Source organism: Rhamphochromis longiceps, linkage group LG23, assembly GCF_057381845.1.
Source record: "Rhamphochromis longiceps isolate RC_006_pf linkage group LG23, R_longiceps_female_GT1.1, whole genome shotgun sequence".
NCBI classification, from domain to species: Eukaryota; Metazoa; Chordata; class Actinopteri; order Cichliformes; family Cichlidae; genus Rhamphochromis; species Rhamphochromis longiceps.
The window spans coordinates 39,079,001-39,100,778 of NC_140578.1; the positions used below are offsets into that span (position 1 = coordinate 39,079,001).

General features: G+C 42.8%; 2 protein-coding genes across 3 annotated transcripts in view; one reads left to right on the plus strand and one right to left on the minus strand.

Annotated features, from left to right (window-relative positions):
- Positions 1 to 3,800, minus strand: part of LOC146642537 (rho GTPase-activating protein 6-like) — a 130,790-nt gene extending 126,990 nt beyond the window's left edge. Inside the window, exon 1 of one of the 2 annotated variants that reach the window (XM_085398377.1) lies at positions 2,961 to 3,800. In XM_085398377.1, coding sequence (XP_085254503.1) covers positions 2,961 to 3,428 — 468 coding nt within the window. In that variant the 5' untranslated portion in view covers positions 3,429 to 3,800. The remainder of the gene's footprint in view (positions 1 to 2,960) is intronic. The other variant, XM_085398378.1, reaches the window with a different exon arrangement.
- A 5,106-nt stretch (positions 3,801 to 8,906) lies between these two features.
- Positions 8,907 to 20,816, plus strand: LOC146642539 (MSL complex subunit 3-like). Its single transcript, XM_085398489.1, has 14 exons — positions 8,907 to 9,149; positions 10,938 to 11,020; positions 11,131 to 11,226; positions 11,430 to 11,524; positions 11,609 to 11,706; positions 11,929 to 12,057; positions 12,289 to 12,446; positions 14,127 to 14,285; positions 14,389 to 14,624; positions 14,712 to 14,801; positions 16,228 to 16,337; positions 16,513 to 16,612; positions 16,698 to 16,782; positions 19,567 to 20,816. The coding sequence occupies exons 1-14, from the start codon at positions 9,051 to 9,053 to the stop codon at positions 19,664 to 19,666; spliced, it is 1,638 nt and encodes a 545-aa protein (XP_085254615.1). The 5' UTR covers positions 8,907 to 9,050; the 3' UTR covers positions 19,667 to 20,816.
- Positions 20,817 to 21,778: the final 962 nt, after the last annotated feature.

The window sequence follows — 21,778 nt, forward strand, 5'->3', positions numbered from 1 at the left end:
TCCCATGGCTGGAAACAAAGCCCAAATCATCACGCCTCCACCACTGTGCTTGACAATTGTTATGATGAGTTTTGTAAAAACCAAACACAGTATGTCAGTGCAAACATGGTGCTGTGTGTTATGGCCAAACATCTCCACTGTGGTCTTGTATGTCCATGGACATTGATCCAGAAGACTTTGAAAAATTAATCTGTGCTGCCATGTTCTTTTAAGAGAGTAGAGGCTTTCTCCTGGCAACCCGTCAAGACAAGCCATGTTCAGTCTTTTTAAATGTTTATCTTTTTAAAACTGCAATTTTTTAAGTGAAACAAGTTGTAAGTGCTTTTTAAAAAACATCCAGAGGAATTGAGATTGACAGGTTGATGACTCATTCTTTTGCTATTTCTCTGAATTGGAAGTTCCTCTGGTGATTGGGTATTTAAAAACCATGTGTTATTGATTTCATTAAGCTGTGATGATTACACTTGTCATGATTTGAAATGAAATCATGCGAATTTCATAGTTTGGCTCTCCTCAGTATTAATCCTAAGTATACAGGTTTCTCACATGACATCATGCGCACATTGTTCAAACGCTGTCTGATGACCCCTTGGCAACCACCGGTCACTAAGCCGAAATATTGGTGAGTGGTTATTGGCTGTTGCTAGGCTGCAAAGAGGGTGCTGCACCAAAATCCTTCTTGCAATCCTTGCCTGTAGTTTGCACTGAAGTTGCTCGGTGCTGCAGCCAACATTCTTCAAAAGCCACAACTTTTATTTTGAAGGCAAGCAGTCTCCGTGTCCGGTTTGTGTCACACTTCTCACAGCCTGACTAGCACTCGGAGAGTAGTTGTCAAGTGTTCGCAGACCAGTTGGCATCTTCTGTGCAAACTACAGGCCACTGTGGCAATCTGCTACCAACCAAGGCAATCTGAAGTTGTTTTCCACATTTTTCCCTTGTGGTTGCCAGATGGTTGCCCAATGGCTTCTAACTCTTTGTGACTAGGCCCTTATCCACGTGCCCCATAAGTTAACATGTTCAACACCCCCGGTCATGTCAACCTTGGAAAGAAATTAACTAATTGCATCTTAACTAATGTTAAAAGCAAAATTCTTTCGATTCCCACTATTAAATACATGCTTACACTTCATTTCAGAGTTTTACTTCACACCCATAGGTGTTTGACACATCCCAGTAGACCAGTAACACTTTCTTGGCTCCGTAATTTTACAAACACTCCGAGGTGCAATAACTTCGGTCCAGATTGCACTAATGACTCCATACCGATGGCCTCATGTTGGCCCCAATCGGGGGGTGGAAACTGCAACTTAAACAGGCTTACAGTGATGGGAAACGCCACTCTCTGAGAACCTCAAGACATCTCGCAGAAGAAGAGAGGGAGGAAAATGCGAGTATGGACGCCTGCATGTGTGCGTGCGAGTGTGAGAAAGAAAGAAGAGGCGTGCTGCAAGAAAGTAAAACAGAGAGCGGCGCTGGAGCCGTTCCTTTTAATGGGAAATGATGGGGGAGCTGTTTGATGGCTGCGTGCTTTTGACCCTGTGACTGCTTGCAGTCGTGAGAACCAAGTCCCCGGCCATGTGTCCTTAAGCCCCTCATATCAACACACACACACACATACCGCCACATATACACACACACTTCCAATCAAATACAAGAAAAATATGCAGAAAAGGAGACTAAGTGTTTAAAGAAGCAGGAAAATTATACCTTTCCAGACAGAGTACAGGTGGACTCGTGTCAACTATGCACCCCCCCCCACACACACACACACACACACTTAAAAGAAGTCCCCCAAGGATGTTTTGGTAAGGATTTCATCTACTGCCTGCCCCATATTCACACTCAGTTTGACATCTATATGAAGACAAAAGCCAAAGCAGCCCAATGATGACAACAGTAGGAGGGAAAAATCTATCGACACTTCATTGCACCTTTTGTTGGAGTGATTTAATCCTCAAAGTGCTGTAAGATTTTCTTTTGCTTTCCCAGGATAAGGTGTGACTCCCACAAAGACTGAAAACACAGTAATGACCATGCAGACAAGGGAGAAACAAAAATCCAGGTGGGGGAGGTGGACCAGAGCTATCCCTTCCCCCTGAGTTAATTACCCATGTGCCCTTGGGCCAGACTAGGAAAAAAAAGCACTTTCCAGGCTGAAATGGGCTGACTGCTTTGGTACTGTAGGGCTTTCAGTTGCAGATGTCAAACATTCCCTGTCTTTTAAAACCCATAAATCTTTTAGGTAAAGCTCCAACATCTCGCTACCTCAGGTCATGGTCGAATTTCAGATAGCATTGTGCAATTTTGGTATCGATCTGATATCAAGCAAATGCAGGGCCAGGACTGCTGATACCAATACTTTAACCTTATAAAAGCACATTCTGAATGAGTAATCAGTCGCTGTGATATTTACTTTTCACAATAATTACATAATGAAATTAGAAAACACACATCTTTTAGCTTTTCATCTTTTTTAAACTGGGTTTTTGGAAACCTTGAATTTACATTGTCTGTCTCTAAAGCACTTTGGGTCAATTTCTGTTGTTTAAATGTGCTACAGGCTACAAATAAAATATACAGTCAACACAAGAGGTTCAGATATTTTTGATAGAGCGTGTTTGAGGTATATTTTTTCATTTACGAAGTTAATATGAATATTTTCTTTTTAAATTATGCATTTAACACAAGTCAGCAGGCTACACACTAAACTTAAGAGGCTAGAAACAAAGTATCGATCCTATCACCCCCCCCCCCCCCCGAAGCACACAGACGCTCAAGAATGCACTTCAAGGAAAGCGATGGGGTTGGAGGGCACATAACTCTCACAAATATGTATCATATGCATTCATGTAAGAAAACTAATTAGCGAGCTGAACGATAAGAGTGGGATTTCGTTTTAATCTGTTCCTTTTGGCCACCAAAAGAAAAAAAAAACCTGTCACCCTGGGAAGGGAGTTTACCTCTGACTTCCACACGACGTAAGAGTGAGAGCTGGAAGGCTGCACTTTCTTCTGTAGCCACCTCCGCGGGGAAAACAGCGTGCCGGTGCTCCCTGAGGGAGCGGCACCAGCTCCCCTCACCATAAACGGTAAATCCCCGGCGGTATTCCTTTTGGCACGCTTAACCACATCATAGTCAAAGTGGAAGTTGGAGGACGGGGAAACATCCAGAGGTATGGAAGGAGAGGAGATGGAAGGGGTTATAGGTTCCTTCAGGGTCGGGATCTTGGTGCGTAAAGCCGGCTTCACAGCCAAGCGCTCGGCGGACGCACCTGTGTCTGCGGCCGCTCCATCGCTCCCGGTGCCGCAGTGTCTGATGATGGCGGGGTCCAGGCTCCGGGTCTGGCGTAGCCTGCGTTTGGTTATGGCTTTGGAGGCAGGGGACGAGCAGGAAAAGACGCTGTTTAGAAGTCCTTGAGCGGCTGACATTGTGTTCAGAACTCACATTAGCGCACTTCGGAGAAGCTTCCCCGCGAACTTAAAAGTTCAGCGCTGCCCCATTAAAAGAGCCGGGCGGTGATGCATCTGAGTGGAGACACCGTGGACAAAGTCTTCTTTTCCTCCTCCGTGCTCCTCTGCTTATTCCTGTGCTGGAGCTGGAGCGAGAATCCTAGAAAGGTGGGGTGGGGGAGAGTGCGCTTAGGGGTGGGGTTCAGAAAATGTAAGACGAATGCCTCCTCGCTTGTTTTTATTTTTTGCTTAATAGTCAATTGAATGTTTGGTGATGGTTTAATAAATACATTGGGCTTGGCTGGTTTTCTCCACAAGATAACCAGCTGGTTAGCACTGTTCCTCCTCTACCAAAGTCCACCCTGTTACGCCCCTAGTCCAGGCGTGTAGAGACGCACATAAGGTTGGAGGAGAGAGAGACAAATACCCGCCCTGGTTCCCAAGCCAAACATCCAAAACCAGTTGTGAGTAAAAAAGGTGATTTTATTGAAGATAATGAAGCATAGCTCCAGGGTGAACTCAGGCCAAAATAATAAACAAAACCAACTAAGTCCCACCAGAAAACTAACTCAACCCTAAGAAAGAAACAGAACAAACAAATGACAATACTAACCCTAAAACTAAAACAGGAGAAAACTGTTCCAAAGAAAAAGGCGGCTCACCCCTTCCACTTCAGCCTAAGAGTGCCTATAAGCGGCTCTCACAGATCACGCTCACACAAATACACACAGCCGTAACACACCCAGAAAAATATCATTTTAAGGTCAGTCTTAGTTAAGTTACATCACTTTTTTTTTTTAATAAAATAAAATAAGGGTAAGATGACTTTCTGTAATTATAAAGCCCATTTCCATAAGAGGTAATTAAGACAAGGACAGACAATCAGCAGCCAGGAAGGAGGTCATGCATAGAGGTAGATGTGATTTAGCTGGGGATGAGTATTAATCCCAGCTTCCTATTAATCCACCTTGCTGTCTGGGAATAATAGACCTATCAGCAAAAGGCTGCTGCGCGCTATTATTAGCCAAACAATAAGTAAGCCAGGATTAATAGACCCATTCCTTTCTTTATACACCTGTGCATGAGACATTTGTTTACACAGATGCCCAAAAAGGGGGGAGTTAAGCTGGCTGTGTGTGCACAAGGAGTGTGTGTGTGTGTGTGTGTGTGTGTGTGTGTGTGTGTGTGTGTGTGTGTGTGTGTGTGTGTGTGTGTAATAGAGAGAGAGAGAAAGCAGAAGCATGTGTGGCCCCGTGTGTGTGAAAGTATGGGAAAAATGAAAAGAGACAGCGGGAGTCTGGGGAGGAGGGTGTCTCCCGGCTGATAAAGGAGCTTATGAAGCTGCACAGCATGACACACAGATACACATATGCGCACACACAGATACCCACAGAACAGCGTGACATGACACTGATAACAGCTGAGATAGATTTGACCCTTCTAAAAACAGTCTGAGGGGGGAAAGAATGGGACGCGGGCTGAACAAAAACACCCCAGTCCCAATTAGAAGAAGACAGTTCATGAATCTGTTTCATGATTAGAGATTTTTTCTTCACCTTTCTCGACAATCTTTCATTCAGTCCACTACAAAGTTGGTGGGTACACTCCCAGGGATGCTGGTAAGCACACTGAATAGTCTGATGTCATTCAGATTACAGTCATTCTCACATATTGGTTAAAAGCGTTCTCTGTCACTACCGTTCCAGTACACCGACTGCTGCCTGCTCCACTCTGTGTGTAGGGGGAGGGGCACATGGCACCTTTGTGAGGACAGATAGCCATAATACTGCATTCCCGAGTCTCTCATCCCTAGGTTTAACCACTAACCCCAATCACTAAGCACAATCATAAACATTTAATTCAATCTATTTATACAGCACCAAATCACAACAGCAGTCATCTCAAGTGGATCACCTATGAGTAAGGAAGGATAATCTCCCTTTTAAGAGGAAGAAACCTCCACTGCGACCAGCTGGGGATGGAGGAAGACAGGACAAAAGACACATTGTGGAAGAGAAGACGAGTTATTATTAATAACCATATGCTCTGTCAAAAAGAAAAGTTTAAGCTGAATCTTAAAAGTAGAGAGGGTGTCCGTCTTTTAACTCCAAATTGGGAGCTGGACCCACCTGGAAGCTGAAGGCTCTGCCTCCCATTCTACTTTTAAATATCCTAGGAACCACAAGTAAGCCTGTAGTCTGAGCAAGAAGCAGTCTGTTGGAGTGATATGGTACTGTAGGGTCTTTAAGATAAGATGGACCCTGATTATTCATGTGAGGAGAAGGATTTTAAATGTGATTCTGGATTTACAAGGGAGCCAATGAAGAGAAGCTAGTATTAGGGAAATATGCTCTCTCTTTATAGTCCCTGTCTGTACTCTTGGTGCAGCATTTTGGATCAACTGAAAGCTTCTCAGGGAGTTTTCAGGAACACTTAATAATAAAGAATTACAGTAGTCATTAGTTTGTAAGATTTTTAGAGCTGAGTACAGTGAATTTATCCTTATAACTTCTTATGACATCAACTTCTGAAATGCCTTGGGGGCAACTGTCAACTGTAGCTGCAAAAACAGCAAAAATAAAAAAATCAATTTCGGGAGCTCCAAAGACTGCAATTGCTCTAGTAGCCACTTGAGGCTGTTTTCAAAAGTGAGTCAAACCCAAAGACTCCCATGCTAAAATGCATAACTTCAAAAAGCATCACCCCAGGATGTTTACAGCCTGGTACAAAAACTGTTTTGGCCTCCATGTAAATAAATATTTCGAGTTTTCTCCTATGATACTGTGGTTTATAATAACTAGAGGTGGGCGGAACAATCCAAAAATCGATAGTAAGCATACCAACATCGGTATTGGTACTGATCGACACAATCATGTTGTAAAAGTGAAACTACAAATCACATTGATTTTGTGGTCATCAGTTTTGTTAGTTGATTTATTCAGAATTAGCAAAATGACAGTGACTCATCAAATAAGTCACAACACACTTATCCTCCCTATATAAGCTGCCTACACAAAGTTAAAAGTGTCAGTATCTGGTACTGGTATCAGGTCGATACCAAAACTTTTCAATAACTACTGCAATCACACGGGTAAGGCCTAAAGTTTAGGGCCTTGGTGGCTTTGATTGGCAGGTGGGCCAACACAGGATGCTGCAGCCTGTAGGCGCTCGCTAGGCCTCAATTCCACTATTTCCAGTCAGTGACCTGGATCTCCCCACTGTGTTTTTCTTGAATTTTCTGTGTGGTATAGCCCACCCAAGAAGTTTTCTGTTGTATAGAGTGAAATTCTAGTATTTTATTTGTCTGTTGCTTAGCACTAATAATCAGATATGGGTGTCTGTGGGCTGGCTGTGTCCACTTTTATACAGAAATAAGAAGCACCTGCTCTGAACACACCCCTCATCTGCCAAATGTAACAGGAATTTATGCATCACTGAAACATTTACACCAATCTTTGACTTTTTAATGTTTTGCTGTCTTCCAGCTCTTCATCTGTGAATTAGTGAGCTCGTGTTACAAACATGTAATCCTAGAAAGCATTTCATTTGAAACTGATTTGACACATCTGTTAAAATATATCACGTGCAGTCAGGGTAAAAGGCAATGAGCGGAAATTAGCAACGCTGCACATTGGTCGGTAATGTTCAGCGTTATATGCACGCTGTCCATATTTGGTCCACAGTAGTAGACCAGCATTGCCTGAAACCATTTTAAGCAAAATGAGTGCAGATTTAGCAGCAGAGACATGGTTTCCTGTGCCAGGGATCAGTTCACATTTCATTGTTCAAGGCTCTTAGAGAGAGATAAGCCTCAGTGAAAAGGTTACAAGGTCAGGAAAAAAAACCCTGCTGAAATATGTACCACGAGTAAATATCTGTCTAGACCTACAAATAAATCACGTTTTTAAATGATGTCTGCAGATTGATACACTAGTTAGTGTACGTAAGCGATAACACATTGGTTCAGTTAAGGGAAATTTAGCATTATTGAGACATGCAAAGTTTTCATTTAGTCTACTCTAAGTGATCTTCCAAAACTGCAAATATGAAAAACTACATGTGCTGCACCCCTGGAAGGCTGTACCATCCTCAGCTTGCTTAATTTGTACTTAAAAGTACATTTAACCTTAGCAAATTGTCCATAATATAGCTGTGCTTTTTATATGCTACGTGGTTTTAGTCTGTTCAGAACTTAATTAATACATGGATGGCTTTCATCTTTGAGATCTCATCCGTGGGATTTTTTTCATAATGAAAAATCCTACTTTCTCTCCGTGCCCTCGAGCATGGGTGCGGGACTTAGCCTCAACTCAATTAGTTCAAACCAATGACATTTTTTGTATTGGACCAATACCAAGTAACTATAGGGCCAATGTTGCATACCAATACCAAAGCAATATTAATACTTTTAACATGTAAAGGTAGGTTATGTAGGGGAAAGCAGTGCATCATTATTTATGAGATGATCGAAATTAATTTGTAAATTCTGAACACTAAATCACTGTATGTTTTTACTTTTCACAATAATAGGTTAATATAATAAAACACACCTTTTACCTTTTCAAGTAGTTGGACGCTGTTTTTTTTTACAACAAAAAACCCCAACATTTATTTCATATAATTCAGTGGGCCACATACTGAACTTAGCAGATAGAAACAAAGTATTGAGTTGCGCTAGCATCGATCTGATATCAGTACCAGCCTCGAGATCCGATGCTATTTGGATCCGCCCACACCTGCTTGTCCACACCTGGATTAATGGGAGACAGCTCAGGTCGAGTTCAGGTGTTTTCGTTTGGATTTCTACAGCATGTGTATCTTATGTGTAGCATTTTTAGTTCCTGAAGTCGATTGTACATTGGAGGAATTATTCAAGTGAGTGATATTTGTTTCAGGTATTGCCTTTGTTTTTCATTTGCTTTAAAGCCTCCCAATCATGTGTATCAGTCAGCTGAGTGGGCACCCTATAAAAAGGCATTTAAGTTAATACATTGTACCCTATTTCCTTAAACTGCTGTGCTAATCCTGAAGCTTTCTGAGGGATGCAGCTACAACAACGCCATTCTTTTACACTAACAAAGTCCGTTTCGTTGGGATTTTTTTTTAAAGTTCAAATACTGACATCTTCTGGTGAATCTTTGAAACTACACCATCTGTACGGTGTCCCCGAAAGCTCATTTCAAAAGCTCATTGCGCTTTTAAATGCTGCCTTCACTGTGATTGTAGTTACAAGGCTGCGGCAATTCACGTGCAAGAGCCATAGTTTCCAGCTTCAGTTTGTAATGAAAGTACGTGGAGGGGGGTTTATAAATGCATTTGACTCGCCGCCTCTGCACTTGTTATCCACAAGTAACCACAAGTAAGCGCGTGACCCACAGTGGTCCCGCGCTGTGTCGACTAGAGAAATTACGAGCGGTCCTTGAAAGCAGCCAGAGCATCAGCAGCAGTAAGACTAGCAGCATCTCATCCCACAACAGCGCCATCCTTCCACAGTGTGTTTTGGTGGAAGAGCCTTCACAGGGAAGAGTCTGGCAACGAAAGGGTTAAGGGGTTTACAGGGTTCAGATCGATGCCTCCTCTCCCACACGTCGCCATGAACAAATGAATTCGCGGGGAATTAAATATCAATTTCACAAAGGAGAGCGAGTCCTGTGCTTTGAACCCGACCCCACCAAGGCTAAAGTGTTGTATGACGCTAAGGTAAATGTTTTGCGCAGAAAGATGCAGACTGGTCGGATTTTCGACTTTGTATAAACGTGTAATTCATTCTAAGGGGGAAGCAGCGTTGATTCTTTAAGGTGTGGGGCTCTAAATGTAGCTTGGGATGGCTGCTTAGGCCACAGGAAAATACGCTTGCACAAATAACGCCCAGGCTAGGTTCTCTTGATGTTTTTCGAGTGGTTTCCGGGTGTGTTTGATTAGCTGTGTGTCGCTCGCGGGTCACAATTTAGAAAAAAAAAAAGTCAACACAACCTTGACGTTTTGTAATGTTACCGGTTTGTTTGTGTGGAGGAGGCTGCTGAAAGGGGAATTTCACATGAAAATTCTGTTGCAGTCAGTTAGCATTAGAAGCATCTTTAAACAGCAGTAAGGGAGTTATTACCCGGGCGGCTTGCCGTGCAAAGCAGATTAATGTCAACACACCAACCAACAAGCGCACCACGACAGCAGGGCTGCTAACTTTGCACACACAGTTGTCTGCCTATTTCAGTTTAGTTGTTTGCTGGCTTTTTTTTAAGCGGGCTAAAATTGTCCAGCAGACTGGTGGCTATTCTGCTGCCTGACTAGCTGGTAAGCTAACGCTCCAAGAAAGCTACAGTCTTTACTCCACTCTAGCATGGCTGTTGCTAACCTGCGCTAGCTAGTGGTTAGCATAAACACTTATTTGCAGTTGTCTTAGTATATTATATTAAATGATCATTCTTAGTGTCAGAATGTAGCTGATTTACGTGGATATTTTTTTTTGTCCTGATAAACCTTTAAGTATTTAGCTTTAGTTATAAGTTGGGTAATTACTGTTTTATTATGAGAGGTTCAAGGGTAAAGGGTTTATCTACACTTGTTTGTACTTTCTATGGTCTAATCCTTTCATAGCTTTATGATTGATACTGATTGCATTAACATCAAGATTTTGCTGAGTCTAGATGTTGCAAGTGTCAAATTCTGATTTGCAAAGTAATAACAGTCAGAGTAACAAGTGCAAGAGATTTTTTAAAATTATAATAGACTGAGTATTACACATAACTTAGCTTCATATGCAGGTAATAACTAAGCAAATGGAGTTTTTGCATCATGTCTTGGGGTGTGATAGTATTCTCATATATTGCGTGGCGGTATCTGGTGTGCCTGTATCGCTACAATATCAATATTTTGTTAAATAAATTAAAATACCCTGGGAAAAGAACAAGAGTACACCACCATCCGGTTATGTTGTTAGCCATGATATTGGGTGAGCCAATTTAATGTAAGTTAACAAACAAAACGACCAACACTGGACACACTTTGCTTGCTCTGAATTAGGAGGTAGCTTTGTCAAGCTAACGGCTCAGACACACAAGTAAAACTAAGACAGAAATCTCTTTACAGCTATAATAATAGTGGTTTCTGATGATTGTATTGTATTTTTTTACATTCTGCAAGCGCAACTTATGGTGACTAAATGGTTGCTCAGAGCTTGAGGATGTTGTGCTCGGGGCCACTTTTGATCTGAAGGTCGCCTGAATGCCAATGCCGTGCCACCTGCAGACCACAACAATGTACACTGTGCTTGCCACAAATAAGTGATACAAAATCTCTTTGTTGGTCTGCTAGTTATGCTAATATGCAAATTCCTTATTTTTCTTCTTGTACTTGAACCCTTTATTGATTATTGACCCTTTATTAAAACTGGAAATGAATGATTACCCCAGAAAATGGTGGTGTTGGGTACTTGCTAAGATATGAATAGATGTTTAGCAGGACTGCGCTAACTGTGTGTTCATGTTGCAGGTCCTTGATGTCTTGATAGGTACAGATGAACATGGAAGACGAATCCCGAAGTACCTGATTCATTTCAATGGTTGGAACAGAAGGTAAAATTCTCCTTTCATCAGCTTTTGTATGAAGCAGTAATGTAGCACTGCTGTCAAGGCCACACACTTTTAATTATTGATATATTTTGCATATATGGCTGTTTTTGTAGCTGGGATCGTTGGGCCGCAGAGGATCATGTCCTAAGGGACACCGAGGAAAACCGAAAATTACAACGTAAACTGGCTCGCAAAGCTCTAGGTCGCATGTAAGTTCACGTTCTAATCGTCTACTGATGATGATCAGCAATTACATGATGATGAAGTTCTGAAAATTTTTGATTTAAAAAGTCCAGTGTGGTGTATTTCATTTCATTGCCTGCAAGTTTTGGATTTGACCTTTTGGAATGTCTGTCTGTAGAAAAGTCTGAGACAGTTTTTTTTTTTTTTTCTTTTTGTTTCTCGGTGATAGGAAGAGAAAGGGATGGGTAAAGAGGCGCCGTCGTCAGTCTGGTACTAAATCTTCTCTGAAGACTCTCCCAAAGGAGGACGACAGCGATGACGCGTGTGAGAAATCTCTCTGCATCTCTTTGTCTTTTGCTCCCCGTCTCCCTCAGCAATCAAGTTAAGCCCCACGTGTTCTTTCTCCAGGCTTAATTTCAACTTCGGAAAGCAGCGACGGGGACGATTCTGACCCCGAGTCTTCAAATAGCGGGGACAGCACCTTCTCTGAGGACATCAACAAAATGGTAAAAGTTGATCGGCACAGGTTCAAGGGCATGTAGATCACTAGTTGCATTGCAGGCCTTTAGATAACATCACTGTCAGGCTTAACTTGAAGTAAATGACCTTGATATGTGTAATATGTGGCTGATAAATTCAACTGTGGTTGTGGGAGGGATTTCTGGCCACGGAAAATCTACGCGATTGTTTTTATTGATCCTCCATTTGTACATTTGTTTTTGTATCAGAGGGTTGAGGCAGACGTGAATGTCAAGAGGGAATATGAGGAGAAGGTCATTCATGTTGACATCAACATCCCCGATGTTCTGAAGAAGAAACTGGAAGATGACTGCTTCTACATCAACAAGAGGAAGAAGGTGCGGGCAGCAGATCCTGGGCACACACCGCTTTCTAAAGCCTATATACAAAATGTCAACAGCTCATTGGTTGTTTTTGTTCTACAAATCCATCATAATTTAGCTTGGCAGCTAAAGGACGGGTGGGCACGACTCAAAGATTTCTGACACTGGTTTGTGTTTGGAAAGAATTGTAGGATATGGAACTGAAGCGTGTCAGTATTTAACCTCGTGTTGTTTTACCTCTCTCAGCTCGTGATGGTTCCCTGTCAGACAAACGTTGTGCACATCCTGGAGTCCTACGTCAAGCACTTTGCGATCAACAAAGCGTTCATGGCCAACGAGCGGTACAGGCGTCAGCAGAGCACCACGCAGAGCGGCAGTCCACAGCCAATCCCTCCAGAGAAAAGGTTAGTATTGATGTTCTTTAAACAGGAGGGGAAAAAAGGCGATCCAAGCACGCAAACCACTTAGTCTTCATTTCCAAGTGTCCAATAGAAAATGGTTAATGGGAATTAAAACTGAAACATGCTCTAATACATACAAATTTGTCCACTCAGTGGCCACTTTATTAGGTACATATTTGATCCCCTTTTGCCTTCAGCGCTGCCTTAATTCGTCATGTAAAGATGGCATTTGGTTCTTGTTGATATGATGGCGTCACAGAGATGCTGCAGATTTGACCTTCTGAAAGTCATGGCAGAAATGGAGACTTGGATCAGACAGTAATCAATTCAATTTTATTTATATAGCGCCAACTCACAATAACAGTCGCTTCAAGACGCTTTATATTGTACAGTAGATCGTACAATCATAGATACAGAGAAAAACCCAACAGTCATATGACCCCCTATGAGCAAGCACTTTGGAAACAGTGGGAAGGAAAAACTCCCTTTTAACAGGAAGAAACCTCCGGCAGAACCAGGCTCAGGGAGGGGTGGCCATCTGCTGCAACCGGTTGGGGTGAGAGAAGGAAGACAGGATAAAGACATGCTGTGGAAGAGAGACAGAGGTTAATAACAGATATGATTTAATGCAGAGAGGTCTATTAACACACAGTGAGTGAGAAAGGTGACTGAAAAAGAAAAACTCAATGCATCATGGGAATCCCCCGGCAGCCTATGTCTATTGCAGCATAACTAAGGGAGGATTCAGGGTCACCTGGTCCAGCCCTAACTATATGCTTTGGCAAAAAGGAAAGTTTTAAGCCTAATCTTGAAAGTAGAGATAGTGTCTGTCTCCTGAATCCAAACTGGAAGCTGGTTCCACAGAAGAGGGGCCTGAAAACTGAAGGCTCTCCCTCCCATTCTACTTTTAAATACTCTAGGAACAACAAGTAGGCCTGCAGAGCGAGAGCCAAGTGCTCTAATAGGGTGATATGGTACTACAAGGTCATTAAGATAAGATGGGGCCTGATTATTTAAGACCTTGTATGTGAGGAGCAGGATTTTGAATTCAATTCTGAATTTAACAGGAAGCCAATGAAGGGAAGCCAAAACAGCAGAAATATGCTCTCTCTTTCTAGTCCCTGTCAGGACTCTTGCTACAGCATTTTGGATTAGCTGAAGGCTTTTCAGCGAGTTTTTAGGACTTCCTGATAATAATGAATTGCAGTAGTCCAGCCTGGAAGTAATAAATGCATGAACTAGTTTTTCAGCGTCACTCTGAGACAGGATATTTGTAACTTTAGAGATGTTGTGCAAGTGGAAGAAAGCAGTCTTACATATTTGTTTAATATGTGCATTGAAGGACATCCCCCTCCCCCAACCAGATTTGGTGAGCCCTTCCAAACGTTAGCCTCAATTTTTTTCTTAGCTGACAGGAGTGGCACCAGGTGTGGTCCTCTGGACATGCAACATGTTAAAAATTGAAGTGGATGAGCTACAGAAGCAGAGATGCTCTTCTTTGCGCCTTGGTTGCAATGAGTGGTTATTTGTCTTTTCTTCTGACCGTTCTCTGTAAACCACAGTAACATTTATCTTGTTGAAATTATACTGAAACAGGGCACTCGAATAGCTTCCCTTCACTGGGGCCTGTATAATCAACGCACACTTGTTACATCTCTTATTCCTTCCTGTTTTTTAATAAAGTGAGGAGCTGTGTAAGGAAATGGTCGACGGCCTGAGGATTACGTTTGACTTCACCTTACCCATGATCCTTCTCTACCCCTGTGAGCAAGCCCAGTTTAAGAAGGTCAGCTCCTCGAGGCTCTTCCTGGCCATGAATGAAAGCTCCCCCTGCTCAAGCAAGTAAGTGTGCTGCGATGAATCCCTTGTGCCGCATCAGAAAGCACTGCGTTCAACTGCTGTGCTGTTTATTTTATTTTTTATGCATTTGCCTTTGCTTCCAAAGCACCCAAAGAGAACGCAGTCCAAGCCCACTGGGGCACAACCCGCCTACCCCTCAGTCCACAGACAGCCAGCCAGCCCTAAGTGACATCTCTACTACCACCCCCACCACTCCAGCCCCAACCCCAAAGCGCCGGCGCCACCCCGATATGGACTGCATTTCCTACCAGTCGCAATCACTGAGGCGCTCTACCAGGAACACGTCCGGAGGTGACCGTCCAGCTGAGGGAAGCAGCGGCGGTAATGAGTTTAAGTTCCTCCTGGATTTGATGTAGCTTTGTGTTTACACAAACTCAACTTAGAAATGCAACATATGTCATGATATAGGTGGAGGCAGCGCCACGGCGTCACCGCAGCTCAAACGGCGAGTGGTCGACACCTCATCGCAGCCCAAGTTCTTCCTTAACCTTGACAAAAGTAAGCTCCGCGTCTCTGAAAGTACTCTGTGTGATTGTAAGTTTGTGAAAATCACTATCATGTCGTAGCTGCAAACCTCTTTGAAACCCTACAGCGTAACCTGACGTGCACCTCCCCAAAATTCCCTGCAAGTCTAAATCAAATTTGACTCATGATTTAACTCATTAGAATCCTTAATTTGTCCACATAAGTAGACAAATCAGAACGGAATCAACTTTTGGAGATTTACTTTCCTGGATGATTGAGAATGCTTCAAGACAGAAGTAGATAAGTATTCACCTGGTTCTTCGTTCTGCTTTTAAACTTTCTGAAGCAGGTTTTATGTGTAAAATGGCAATAGTAGCAACTCTCTGCTAAACGATTGCTCTACTAGGCTTGTATTGTCACAGGTCACGGCATGCTCAAGTACCAAGGAATGAGACCAAGCATTTATCTGTAACCGTATTCTTTGATCTAGTCGCCTGTGCAGATAAAACCTCCCCAAAATTGACAAACACAGCTGCTGTCAAGAAATTTAAAAGCTATGTAATTCTAAACAAAATGAAAACCAACAAGAAGAGTTTGCAAGAGTAGAATGGGAGGTTTCGGCTCTCGGGCTCCTGTGGAAGCAGCTCCCAGTTGGGTTCAACAGCTCGCTCATAAGGGATCGTTGGTGTTCTCTATCAAATTTGGTGTAGTTTGGAAACTTTGTCTTTCCCTCAGAGATGCAGATTCATTTATTTTTATGTTCTTAGGGGAATGTTTGCATAGTTACACTCACTTCCAGAAGGGGGAGACATGAGCTCCTCACTGCAGGCTTTATTGTAGCCATGTTTCCTGATTGGGTGAAGATCAGAATAACGCACTTCCTGTAAACGCACAGTGATTGTGTTTGAGTGCTAACTTTGATTTTGTAGTAAGCAGTTTAGCCCAGTAGGTGGTGTTATCTCACTTCTGTCCTCCCACATTCTTCCCCTCTTCAAAGTCAGCGAGCTGCTCTCTGCCAATAAAGTTATTACAGTGAACTCAAGTTAAATGTAAAGAAACATTTTAGTTAACAAAATGAAAATAAAAAACAACTATTTTGTGAACTTTACATTTTATTTTAGTTCGTTTTTAATGATTTTATTATTATTCCTAAATCGTACCTCTGACACACACCGTAATAATTAAAGACTAAAACTAGCAGTGAAATTAATTAAAAACTAAACATTTTCAAACTAAGCTGTAATAAGAAAATCCACATTGGAAACTAACTGAAACTAAACTGAATTTAACAGGTCCAAATGAAATGAAAACAATAACTAAGCTCTAACAGTTTGAATCGTTTCCTTTGAATGTTTTTGTTGATCATCGATAGCGTGCTGTGAAAATGTGAATAATTAACAGAATCAGCTGATCTGTCTTTCTGGCAGTGATCTTTCCTTTTATTTTCCCCGTCCCGCAGAGACTCCAGTGCACAGCGGCTCCTCTTCCCCGTTGCCTTTGACCCCGAGCAAAGAGCGCAGCGGCCCTTTCTACGGCCTGGAGAGCCGCAGAAACAACGAGCTCAATGAGGTGATGAAACTGTGTGATTATCTGGAATGTGGGAATTGCTCAAAGGCACTAGGATCATTTTATGTATTGTAATGTGCTGCTGTAGATTTGTATACACCACCCAGTTGACAGGAGGTTGAAACATTGCACTCACAACTCCACTAAACTGTGCTGTTCTGTTTGCTCTGCCCAGCAGGTTTTGAGTTGGAAGCTGACTCCTGATAACTACCCTCTGAATGACCAGCCTCCTCCGCCATCCTACCTGTATGGGTCACAGCACCTTTTGCGACTCTTCGGTCAGTTTCAGTCCAGACACGGTTTTTGCTACTAGCCTTTTCCCCACACTGAAACACTCCCATAATCCCTGTTTTTGGCTTTTAGTGAAGCTTCCTGAAATCCTGGGAAAAATGCAGCTGCCTGAGAGGAGTCTCCGAGCCCTGATTAAACATCTGGAACAGTTCCTCAGGTAATCGGTTGTTAGTTAGGAGACTTAGATCAGCAAACCTGATTCACGCTCATTTCTGCTTGGTTCACAAAAGCAAGAGTTTAAAAGGATGGACAAATCACTAGTACGCCCAAAATAACTGAGAATCACGAGAACAAAAAGGAAAAGGAGGAGCAAGTAAATGAGAACATGGAGGGGAAAGCTGGAGTGAGAGGGAGCACGTGCTGGAGGGAGGGAGATGAGTGGGCGTTACACAAGCGCGGGAGTCTAATCTTTAAATCCTCCCGAGTGATCTTCAATTCAGCTGCTCCCAAACCTGAGGGGATTTAGGTCCTCTGGTTCTGTAATCAAACGCATGCAGTGCCGCCTTCTGCCATCAAGCAGCGCTGTGGAGCCAGTGAGCAGAGCTCGGCATGGAGCGGGAACAGATCTCTGCTCTGAGAGCCGGCGTTGCCTCTTTCATCACCTAAGTGGTAAGTGTTTATAAATGGATGTCATTAAAGGGTCGTCAGGGAGACGGTCAGTTTGTCAGGACAAGGTGAGGAGAGGGGGGCGTGCAGCAGGAAAGGATGGGATGCATCACTTTTTTTGTTGGTTTTTGTTTTTGTTTGTGCCCCTTTTCTTGTCTCAAACATCATTGTCATAGTGTGACTATTACACTATTACCTCAAACATTAGCAGTGCCTCTTGGCAAGGCTATCCCATCAGCAGTGGGGTAAACATGTGCAGAAGGTTCTCTTAATTCACTCGACTGCTGATCGCTTCTTTCTTTTTCTGAAGGATCATCGTTGTGTTAAAGGGCACGGAGCTGTTCCAGGATCAGTGTTGCTCTCTGATGTTTCCTTCATGTCTAATTAATATGTTCACCATGTTGCAGTTAGTTTGTGTTCAGGGTCTCACTAACATAGTGGAATATTTTTTTTCTTCTTCTGTTTTTATCTGTAATCAGCCTTGTGGCAGATTGTGCCGAGCGGGCAAAAACTGATTGATGTCGCAGGGACTGATGTGCATTGCATTCTGGGATTTGGCCACAGTTGATCTCTCACTCTCTCTTTCTCCGCTAGTGCGAATACGATTAAGTGTGGGGCGCACGTGTGGGGCACGTCATGGCATATGTACCTGTGTCGTTTCTGATCCAGCGCCAACGATGACAACGAGGCCTAAATTTCTGGCACAAAAGAGGCCCCACACTTTTCAGAGCAACAAATAGCTGCTTTTTAATACTGATTTTATTCTTTTTATTTAAAGTTTTTAAGACAAAAGAGTCTTTGATTGCTTGTCACGCTTTCCCATCAATGTCCCATTAGTTTGTTTGTTGTTTCTTAAGTTCTGCTCTGATGAGGATAATTTGTTTGCATTGAGATTAGGAAGGCCGGTGGAGCTAAGATGAGATGGCAAGATTTAGAGGATTTGGCCGAGTGGCGGATACTAAGAAGATTCCAGATTAGTTTTCCCCGCTACTGATTAGATGGGAGGGTGGGGTGGGGGTGGGGGGATTTTTCACTCTTTCCCTCTCTGGCTGTCCGTCAGTCGTCTTCTTGGTCTTTCTGTCACATTGATTGGTTATAGGGATTGATTGGTGGGGTGTGGGCTTTGTCTCCAAAATGTCCACTCCAAGCTGAGGGCAGAAGGCGACAGAGTGTAGGATTTATGTGCAACACAGCCAGGGATATCTAGGAAAACACAGGCTGATGTCAGCTAAGACTAGGGGTGGGTTTAAAAAATCGATTTTCTGATTCAAATCTATTTTAGCTTGAATAAAGCGATATCAATTCATTAAATCCTGAATGGATTTTTAAATGTATTTTGCTAGAAAAATGCCAGAATCTCAGGTTAAAGCTCACAAAACTATTTCACCAACAACCAAACAGCTAAAACTGCAAATGAGAGCAGGTAAATTGATTTCTCACAAAGACGTAAACACAAAGTGTGGATCGTTCACCCGACGACACGTACATGCCATCGGGGCTGAAAGCCGACATCTCACAGATTCTGATGCTGCAGGTTTTGTCACTCTGATTAAAATTCACTGAACTAGCAACAAAAGAAGATCCAAACTACGCTTCACGTTTGATAAACATTGTCATTAATTCCCTCTTACTTTCGCTGTTTTGCTTCCACCACGATAAAATCACACTTCCTGCGCAGCTCTCACTCTCTGTGTACTTCAAGAACAGTTTCCCATCTAAAATCTCTGTTTTCTGCATTATATGCTTGCTTATTGTACACCAGTCTACCTTTGTGTACAGCGCTGTTGGCCGCGGTTTTGTTTTGTTTTTTCAAAAATGACTTCCGACAAAGTCTCATTTCTGCTGTTCAATATTGAGGAAATGTAGACTTTTTAAATATCAAAATGGTTAGCTGTGTATATATTAAAACCTGTGCTCTGCTTCACTTCAGCAGCATCAGGTGATGTTGATTCATGGTTTTCTTCAGTTTGTGATCTACTGCAGAATATTTCTAAGGTTATCTGCTATAAAAATATTTTATCCTCAGTTACTTTGACACAAAGGCACATGCTATGATGCTTACACCTCTGAACTCTCACAAGTGTCAGCTTTGTTTTTATACATATAAAAATATGGATATGTATTGATAAATGATCAGAATTATAATATTTCTGACTGAGTCAAAATTTGGACCTTGTAAATCAGAATTGAATCGATTATAGAAATCAGTGACTATACTAAGCCCTAGCCAACACCATCCTTGCACTGTTGTCGTGTAAGCCTGTCATGTCATCTTCATCTGAAAAAAATGGCTCATTCTGAGTATTTATTTGTTCTCCTTTTTGCTCTTTTTCAGGTTTCTGGCTGAGTTCCATGAGGATTTTTTTCCAGAGTCTGCATACGTGTCGGCATCTGAGGCTCACTACAGCATGAAACAACCGAGGCCGGTTTACTGAAGGAGACATGGGTCGCCCACTTCTTCCTTTGCTCGTCTCTTCCCTGACCTCTAACCACCCCCCTCAGCTTGTCTAGCGCTGACCTGTCTGAGCTCGTGTTTACTGGACTAAATGTCAGCTTTCTCTGGATTTCCGATTTCTTCGCCTCTGGCCCAACATTAGCTTTCTGGGTGTTGTACTGTGGAACATTTGCTTCTACTGTCCCCACTAACCCTCGCCTATGCTCTGTGTGTGGCAATGTCACGCGCGCGAGGCCACGCCTGTGCCGCTTTGCTGTGGTTCATGTCGAGGGCAGCTTTCTGTAACCCTTGGTAAGACTGAAATCTTAGAAAACTGCTAACCATCAAAGCCTCGCTTTCTTCACTCTAGTTCAGAGCTGCGACCACATTGCGGTGCTCTGCTTGTCTGCCTTCCCGATGAACCCATTTGGGATACTCGCAAGGGCTTTGTATGCAGATTTGCTTGTTTTTTTTGTTTGTTTGTTTTTTGTCTTTAAGCTTAGCCCCGTCCTATTTGTGGCAACGCTGCCACCAACCTTCTGTATACAGTTTCCCTGAGGCTGCATTAGGACTCTCTCTCCCTGTCCTCAATGTTTTCCTGCTTTCACTGAGCTGATCAAATTCACAGACTGTTCAAGAACTTTGATTCAGGACTGATTTCTTTAGGTTCTTGACAGTTTTATGGTCTGTTCAGTGTCCTGAGGTCTGCTTTCCTGCTTTGTTTTGCATGTCTGATAACTGTCAGTCATCTGATTTTTATCGTTTCTTCCCTCCTGTCAGTAAGAATCGGGTGCAATTTGTCCTAAAGCTCATCTTCAGTTAACGGGTAGTCTTAATGCACAGTTCTTCTAGACCCTGAAGCTTTTTTTGGACCAGTTCAGTTTTGAATTTTATGTACAAATGTACAATTTTTAATGCAGCAAAAGAAACGACGTGCTTTACTCGTGAAATTGTGAACATGTAAATAAATGCTAAACGCCTGTTCATCAGCATGTTATATTTCTTTGTACACCACTGGCTCACTCCAATAATACCTCAGTTTGTTTTGGCCGCACACGCTATGTACAGGATGTCTGAATTTTTCTGTTTCATTTGAGCGCTTTTGTTTCCTTCCAGCTCTGTTCATAGTTCAAATAAAGACGTTTTCTGAAGGCTTGCAGCTTATTTACATAAGCGCGAGGCAGCGAGACGACTTGGTGCCCCTGCCAGTTTTGTGTATGCGCTTCTTGCACCTTGGTGCCTTTTTCACTATAAGATGAATTAGCAGGAAGCATGCGAGTGGATTGTGATGGAGCACTTTAAATTTGGACACAGACAGGAGAATTTTATCAGCTGCCTCGACCTTGCTTGTCAGCACGCAGCAGATGATTTAAAATTGAGGCGGTGGAAGTTGCTGCCACAGCTTGACATTTTGATTCCGCCGTCTTTGTCAACAGGACTCTTCTGTCTCGCAGCAACTTAAAAGCGACCCTTATTGAAACTCCTGGTGCTCGTTTATACTGTTTAAGTGTGGCACCACCGGCAGTCACCCAAGGTGATAAAATGACTGAGAGAATAAAATGACTACAGTAGCGGGAAGATATGTTTAACTGATGGTGTACGATACTGCCACAGCCAGCTGGACTGTTGGTCCGATCGATGTCTGCTGAATGTGGATGAGGCTCTGAGTGCTCGTCTCAAGAGGTGGCCATGTTTTTGGCACTTATTTAGATCGGGTTCTGAAACAGCACTTGATTTAATGTGTAGGGAAAAGTTGGAAATACTTGTCATAGTGAAGTCAGGAATGTCACCACATCATTCAGTGGATTTTAGGAATGAGGTCAGAAGACTGTAGTCCGCAAGGCTTTTTGTCTTGGGATTGGAGTGAGCTTACAGGGGCCACTGTGTCTGTAAGAGCAGAAAAATTCCCATCAAGCCATTTTTTTCTGCTTGTCAAATTCAGGATCACATCTGGGCTCTCACAGGGAGGAGATACAGGCGGGATGCACCCTGGAGGTAGTTGAAGGGTCTACTTCAACGGGGATGCGTGGGTTAGTAAGCCATGCCAAACCGAAAGGTTTTTTTTTTTTTTTTGTGTTACAAAACCAAACGAAGTCGCCGTGGTAACTTATCC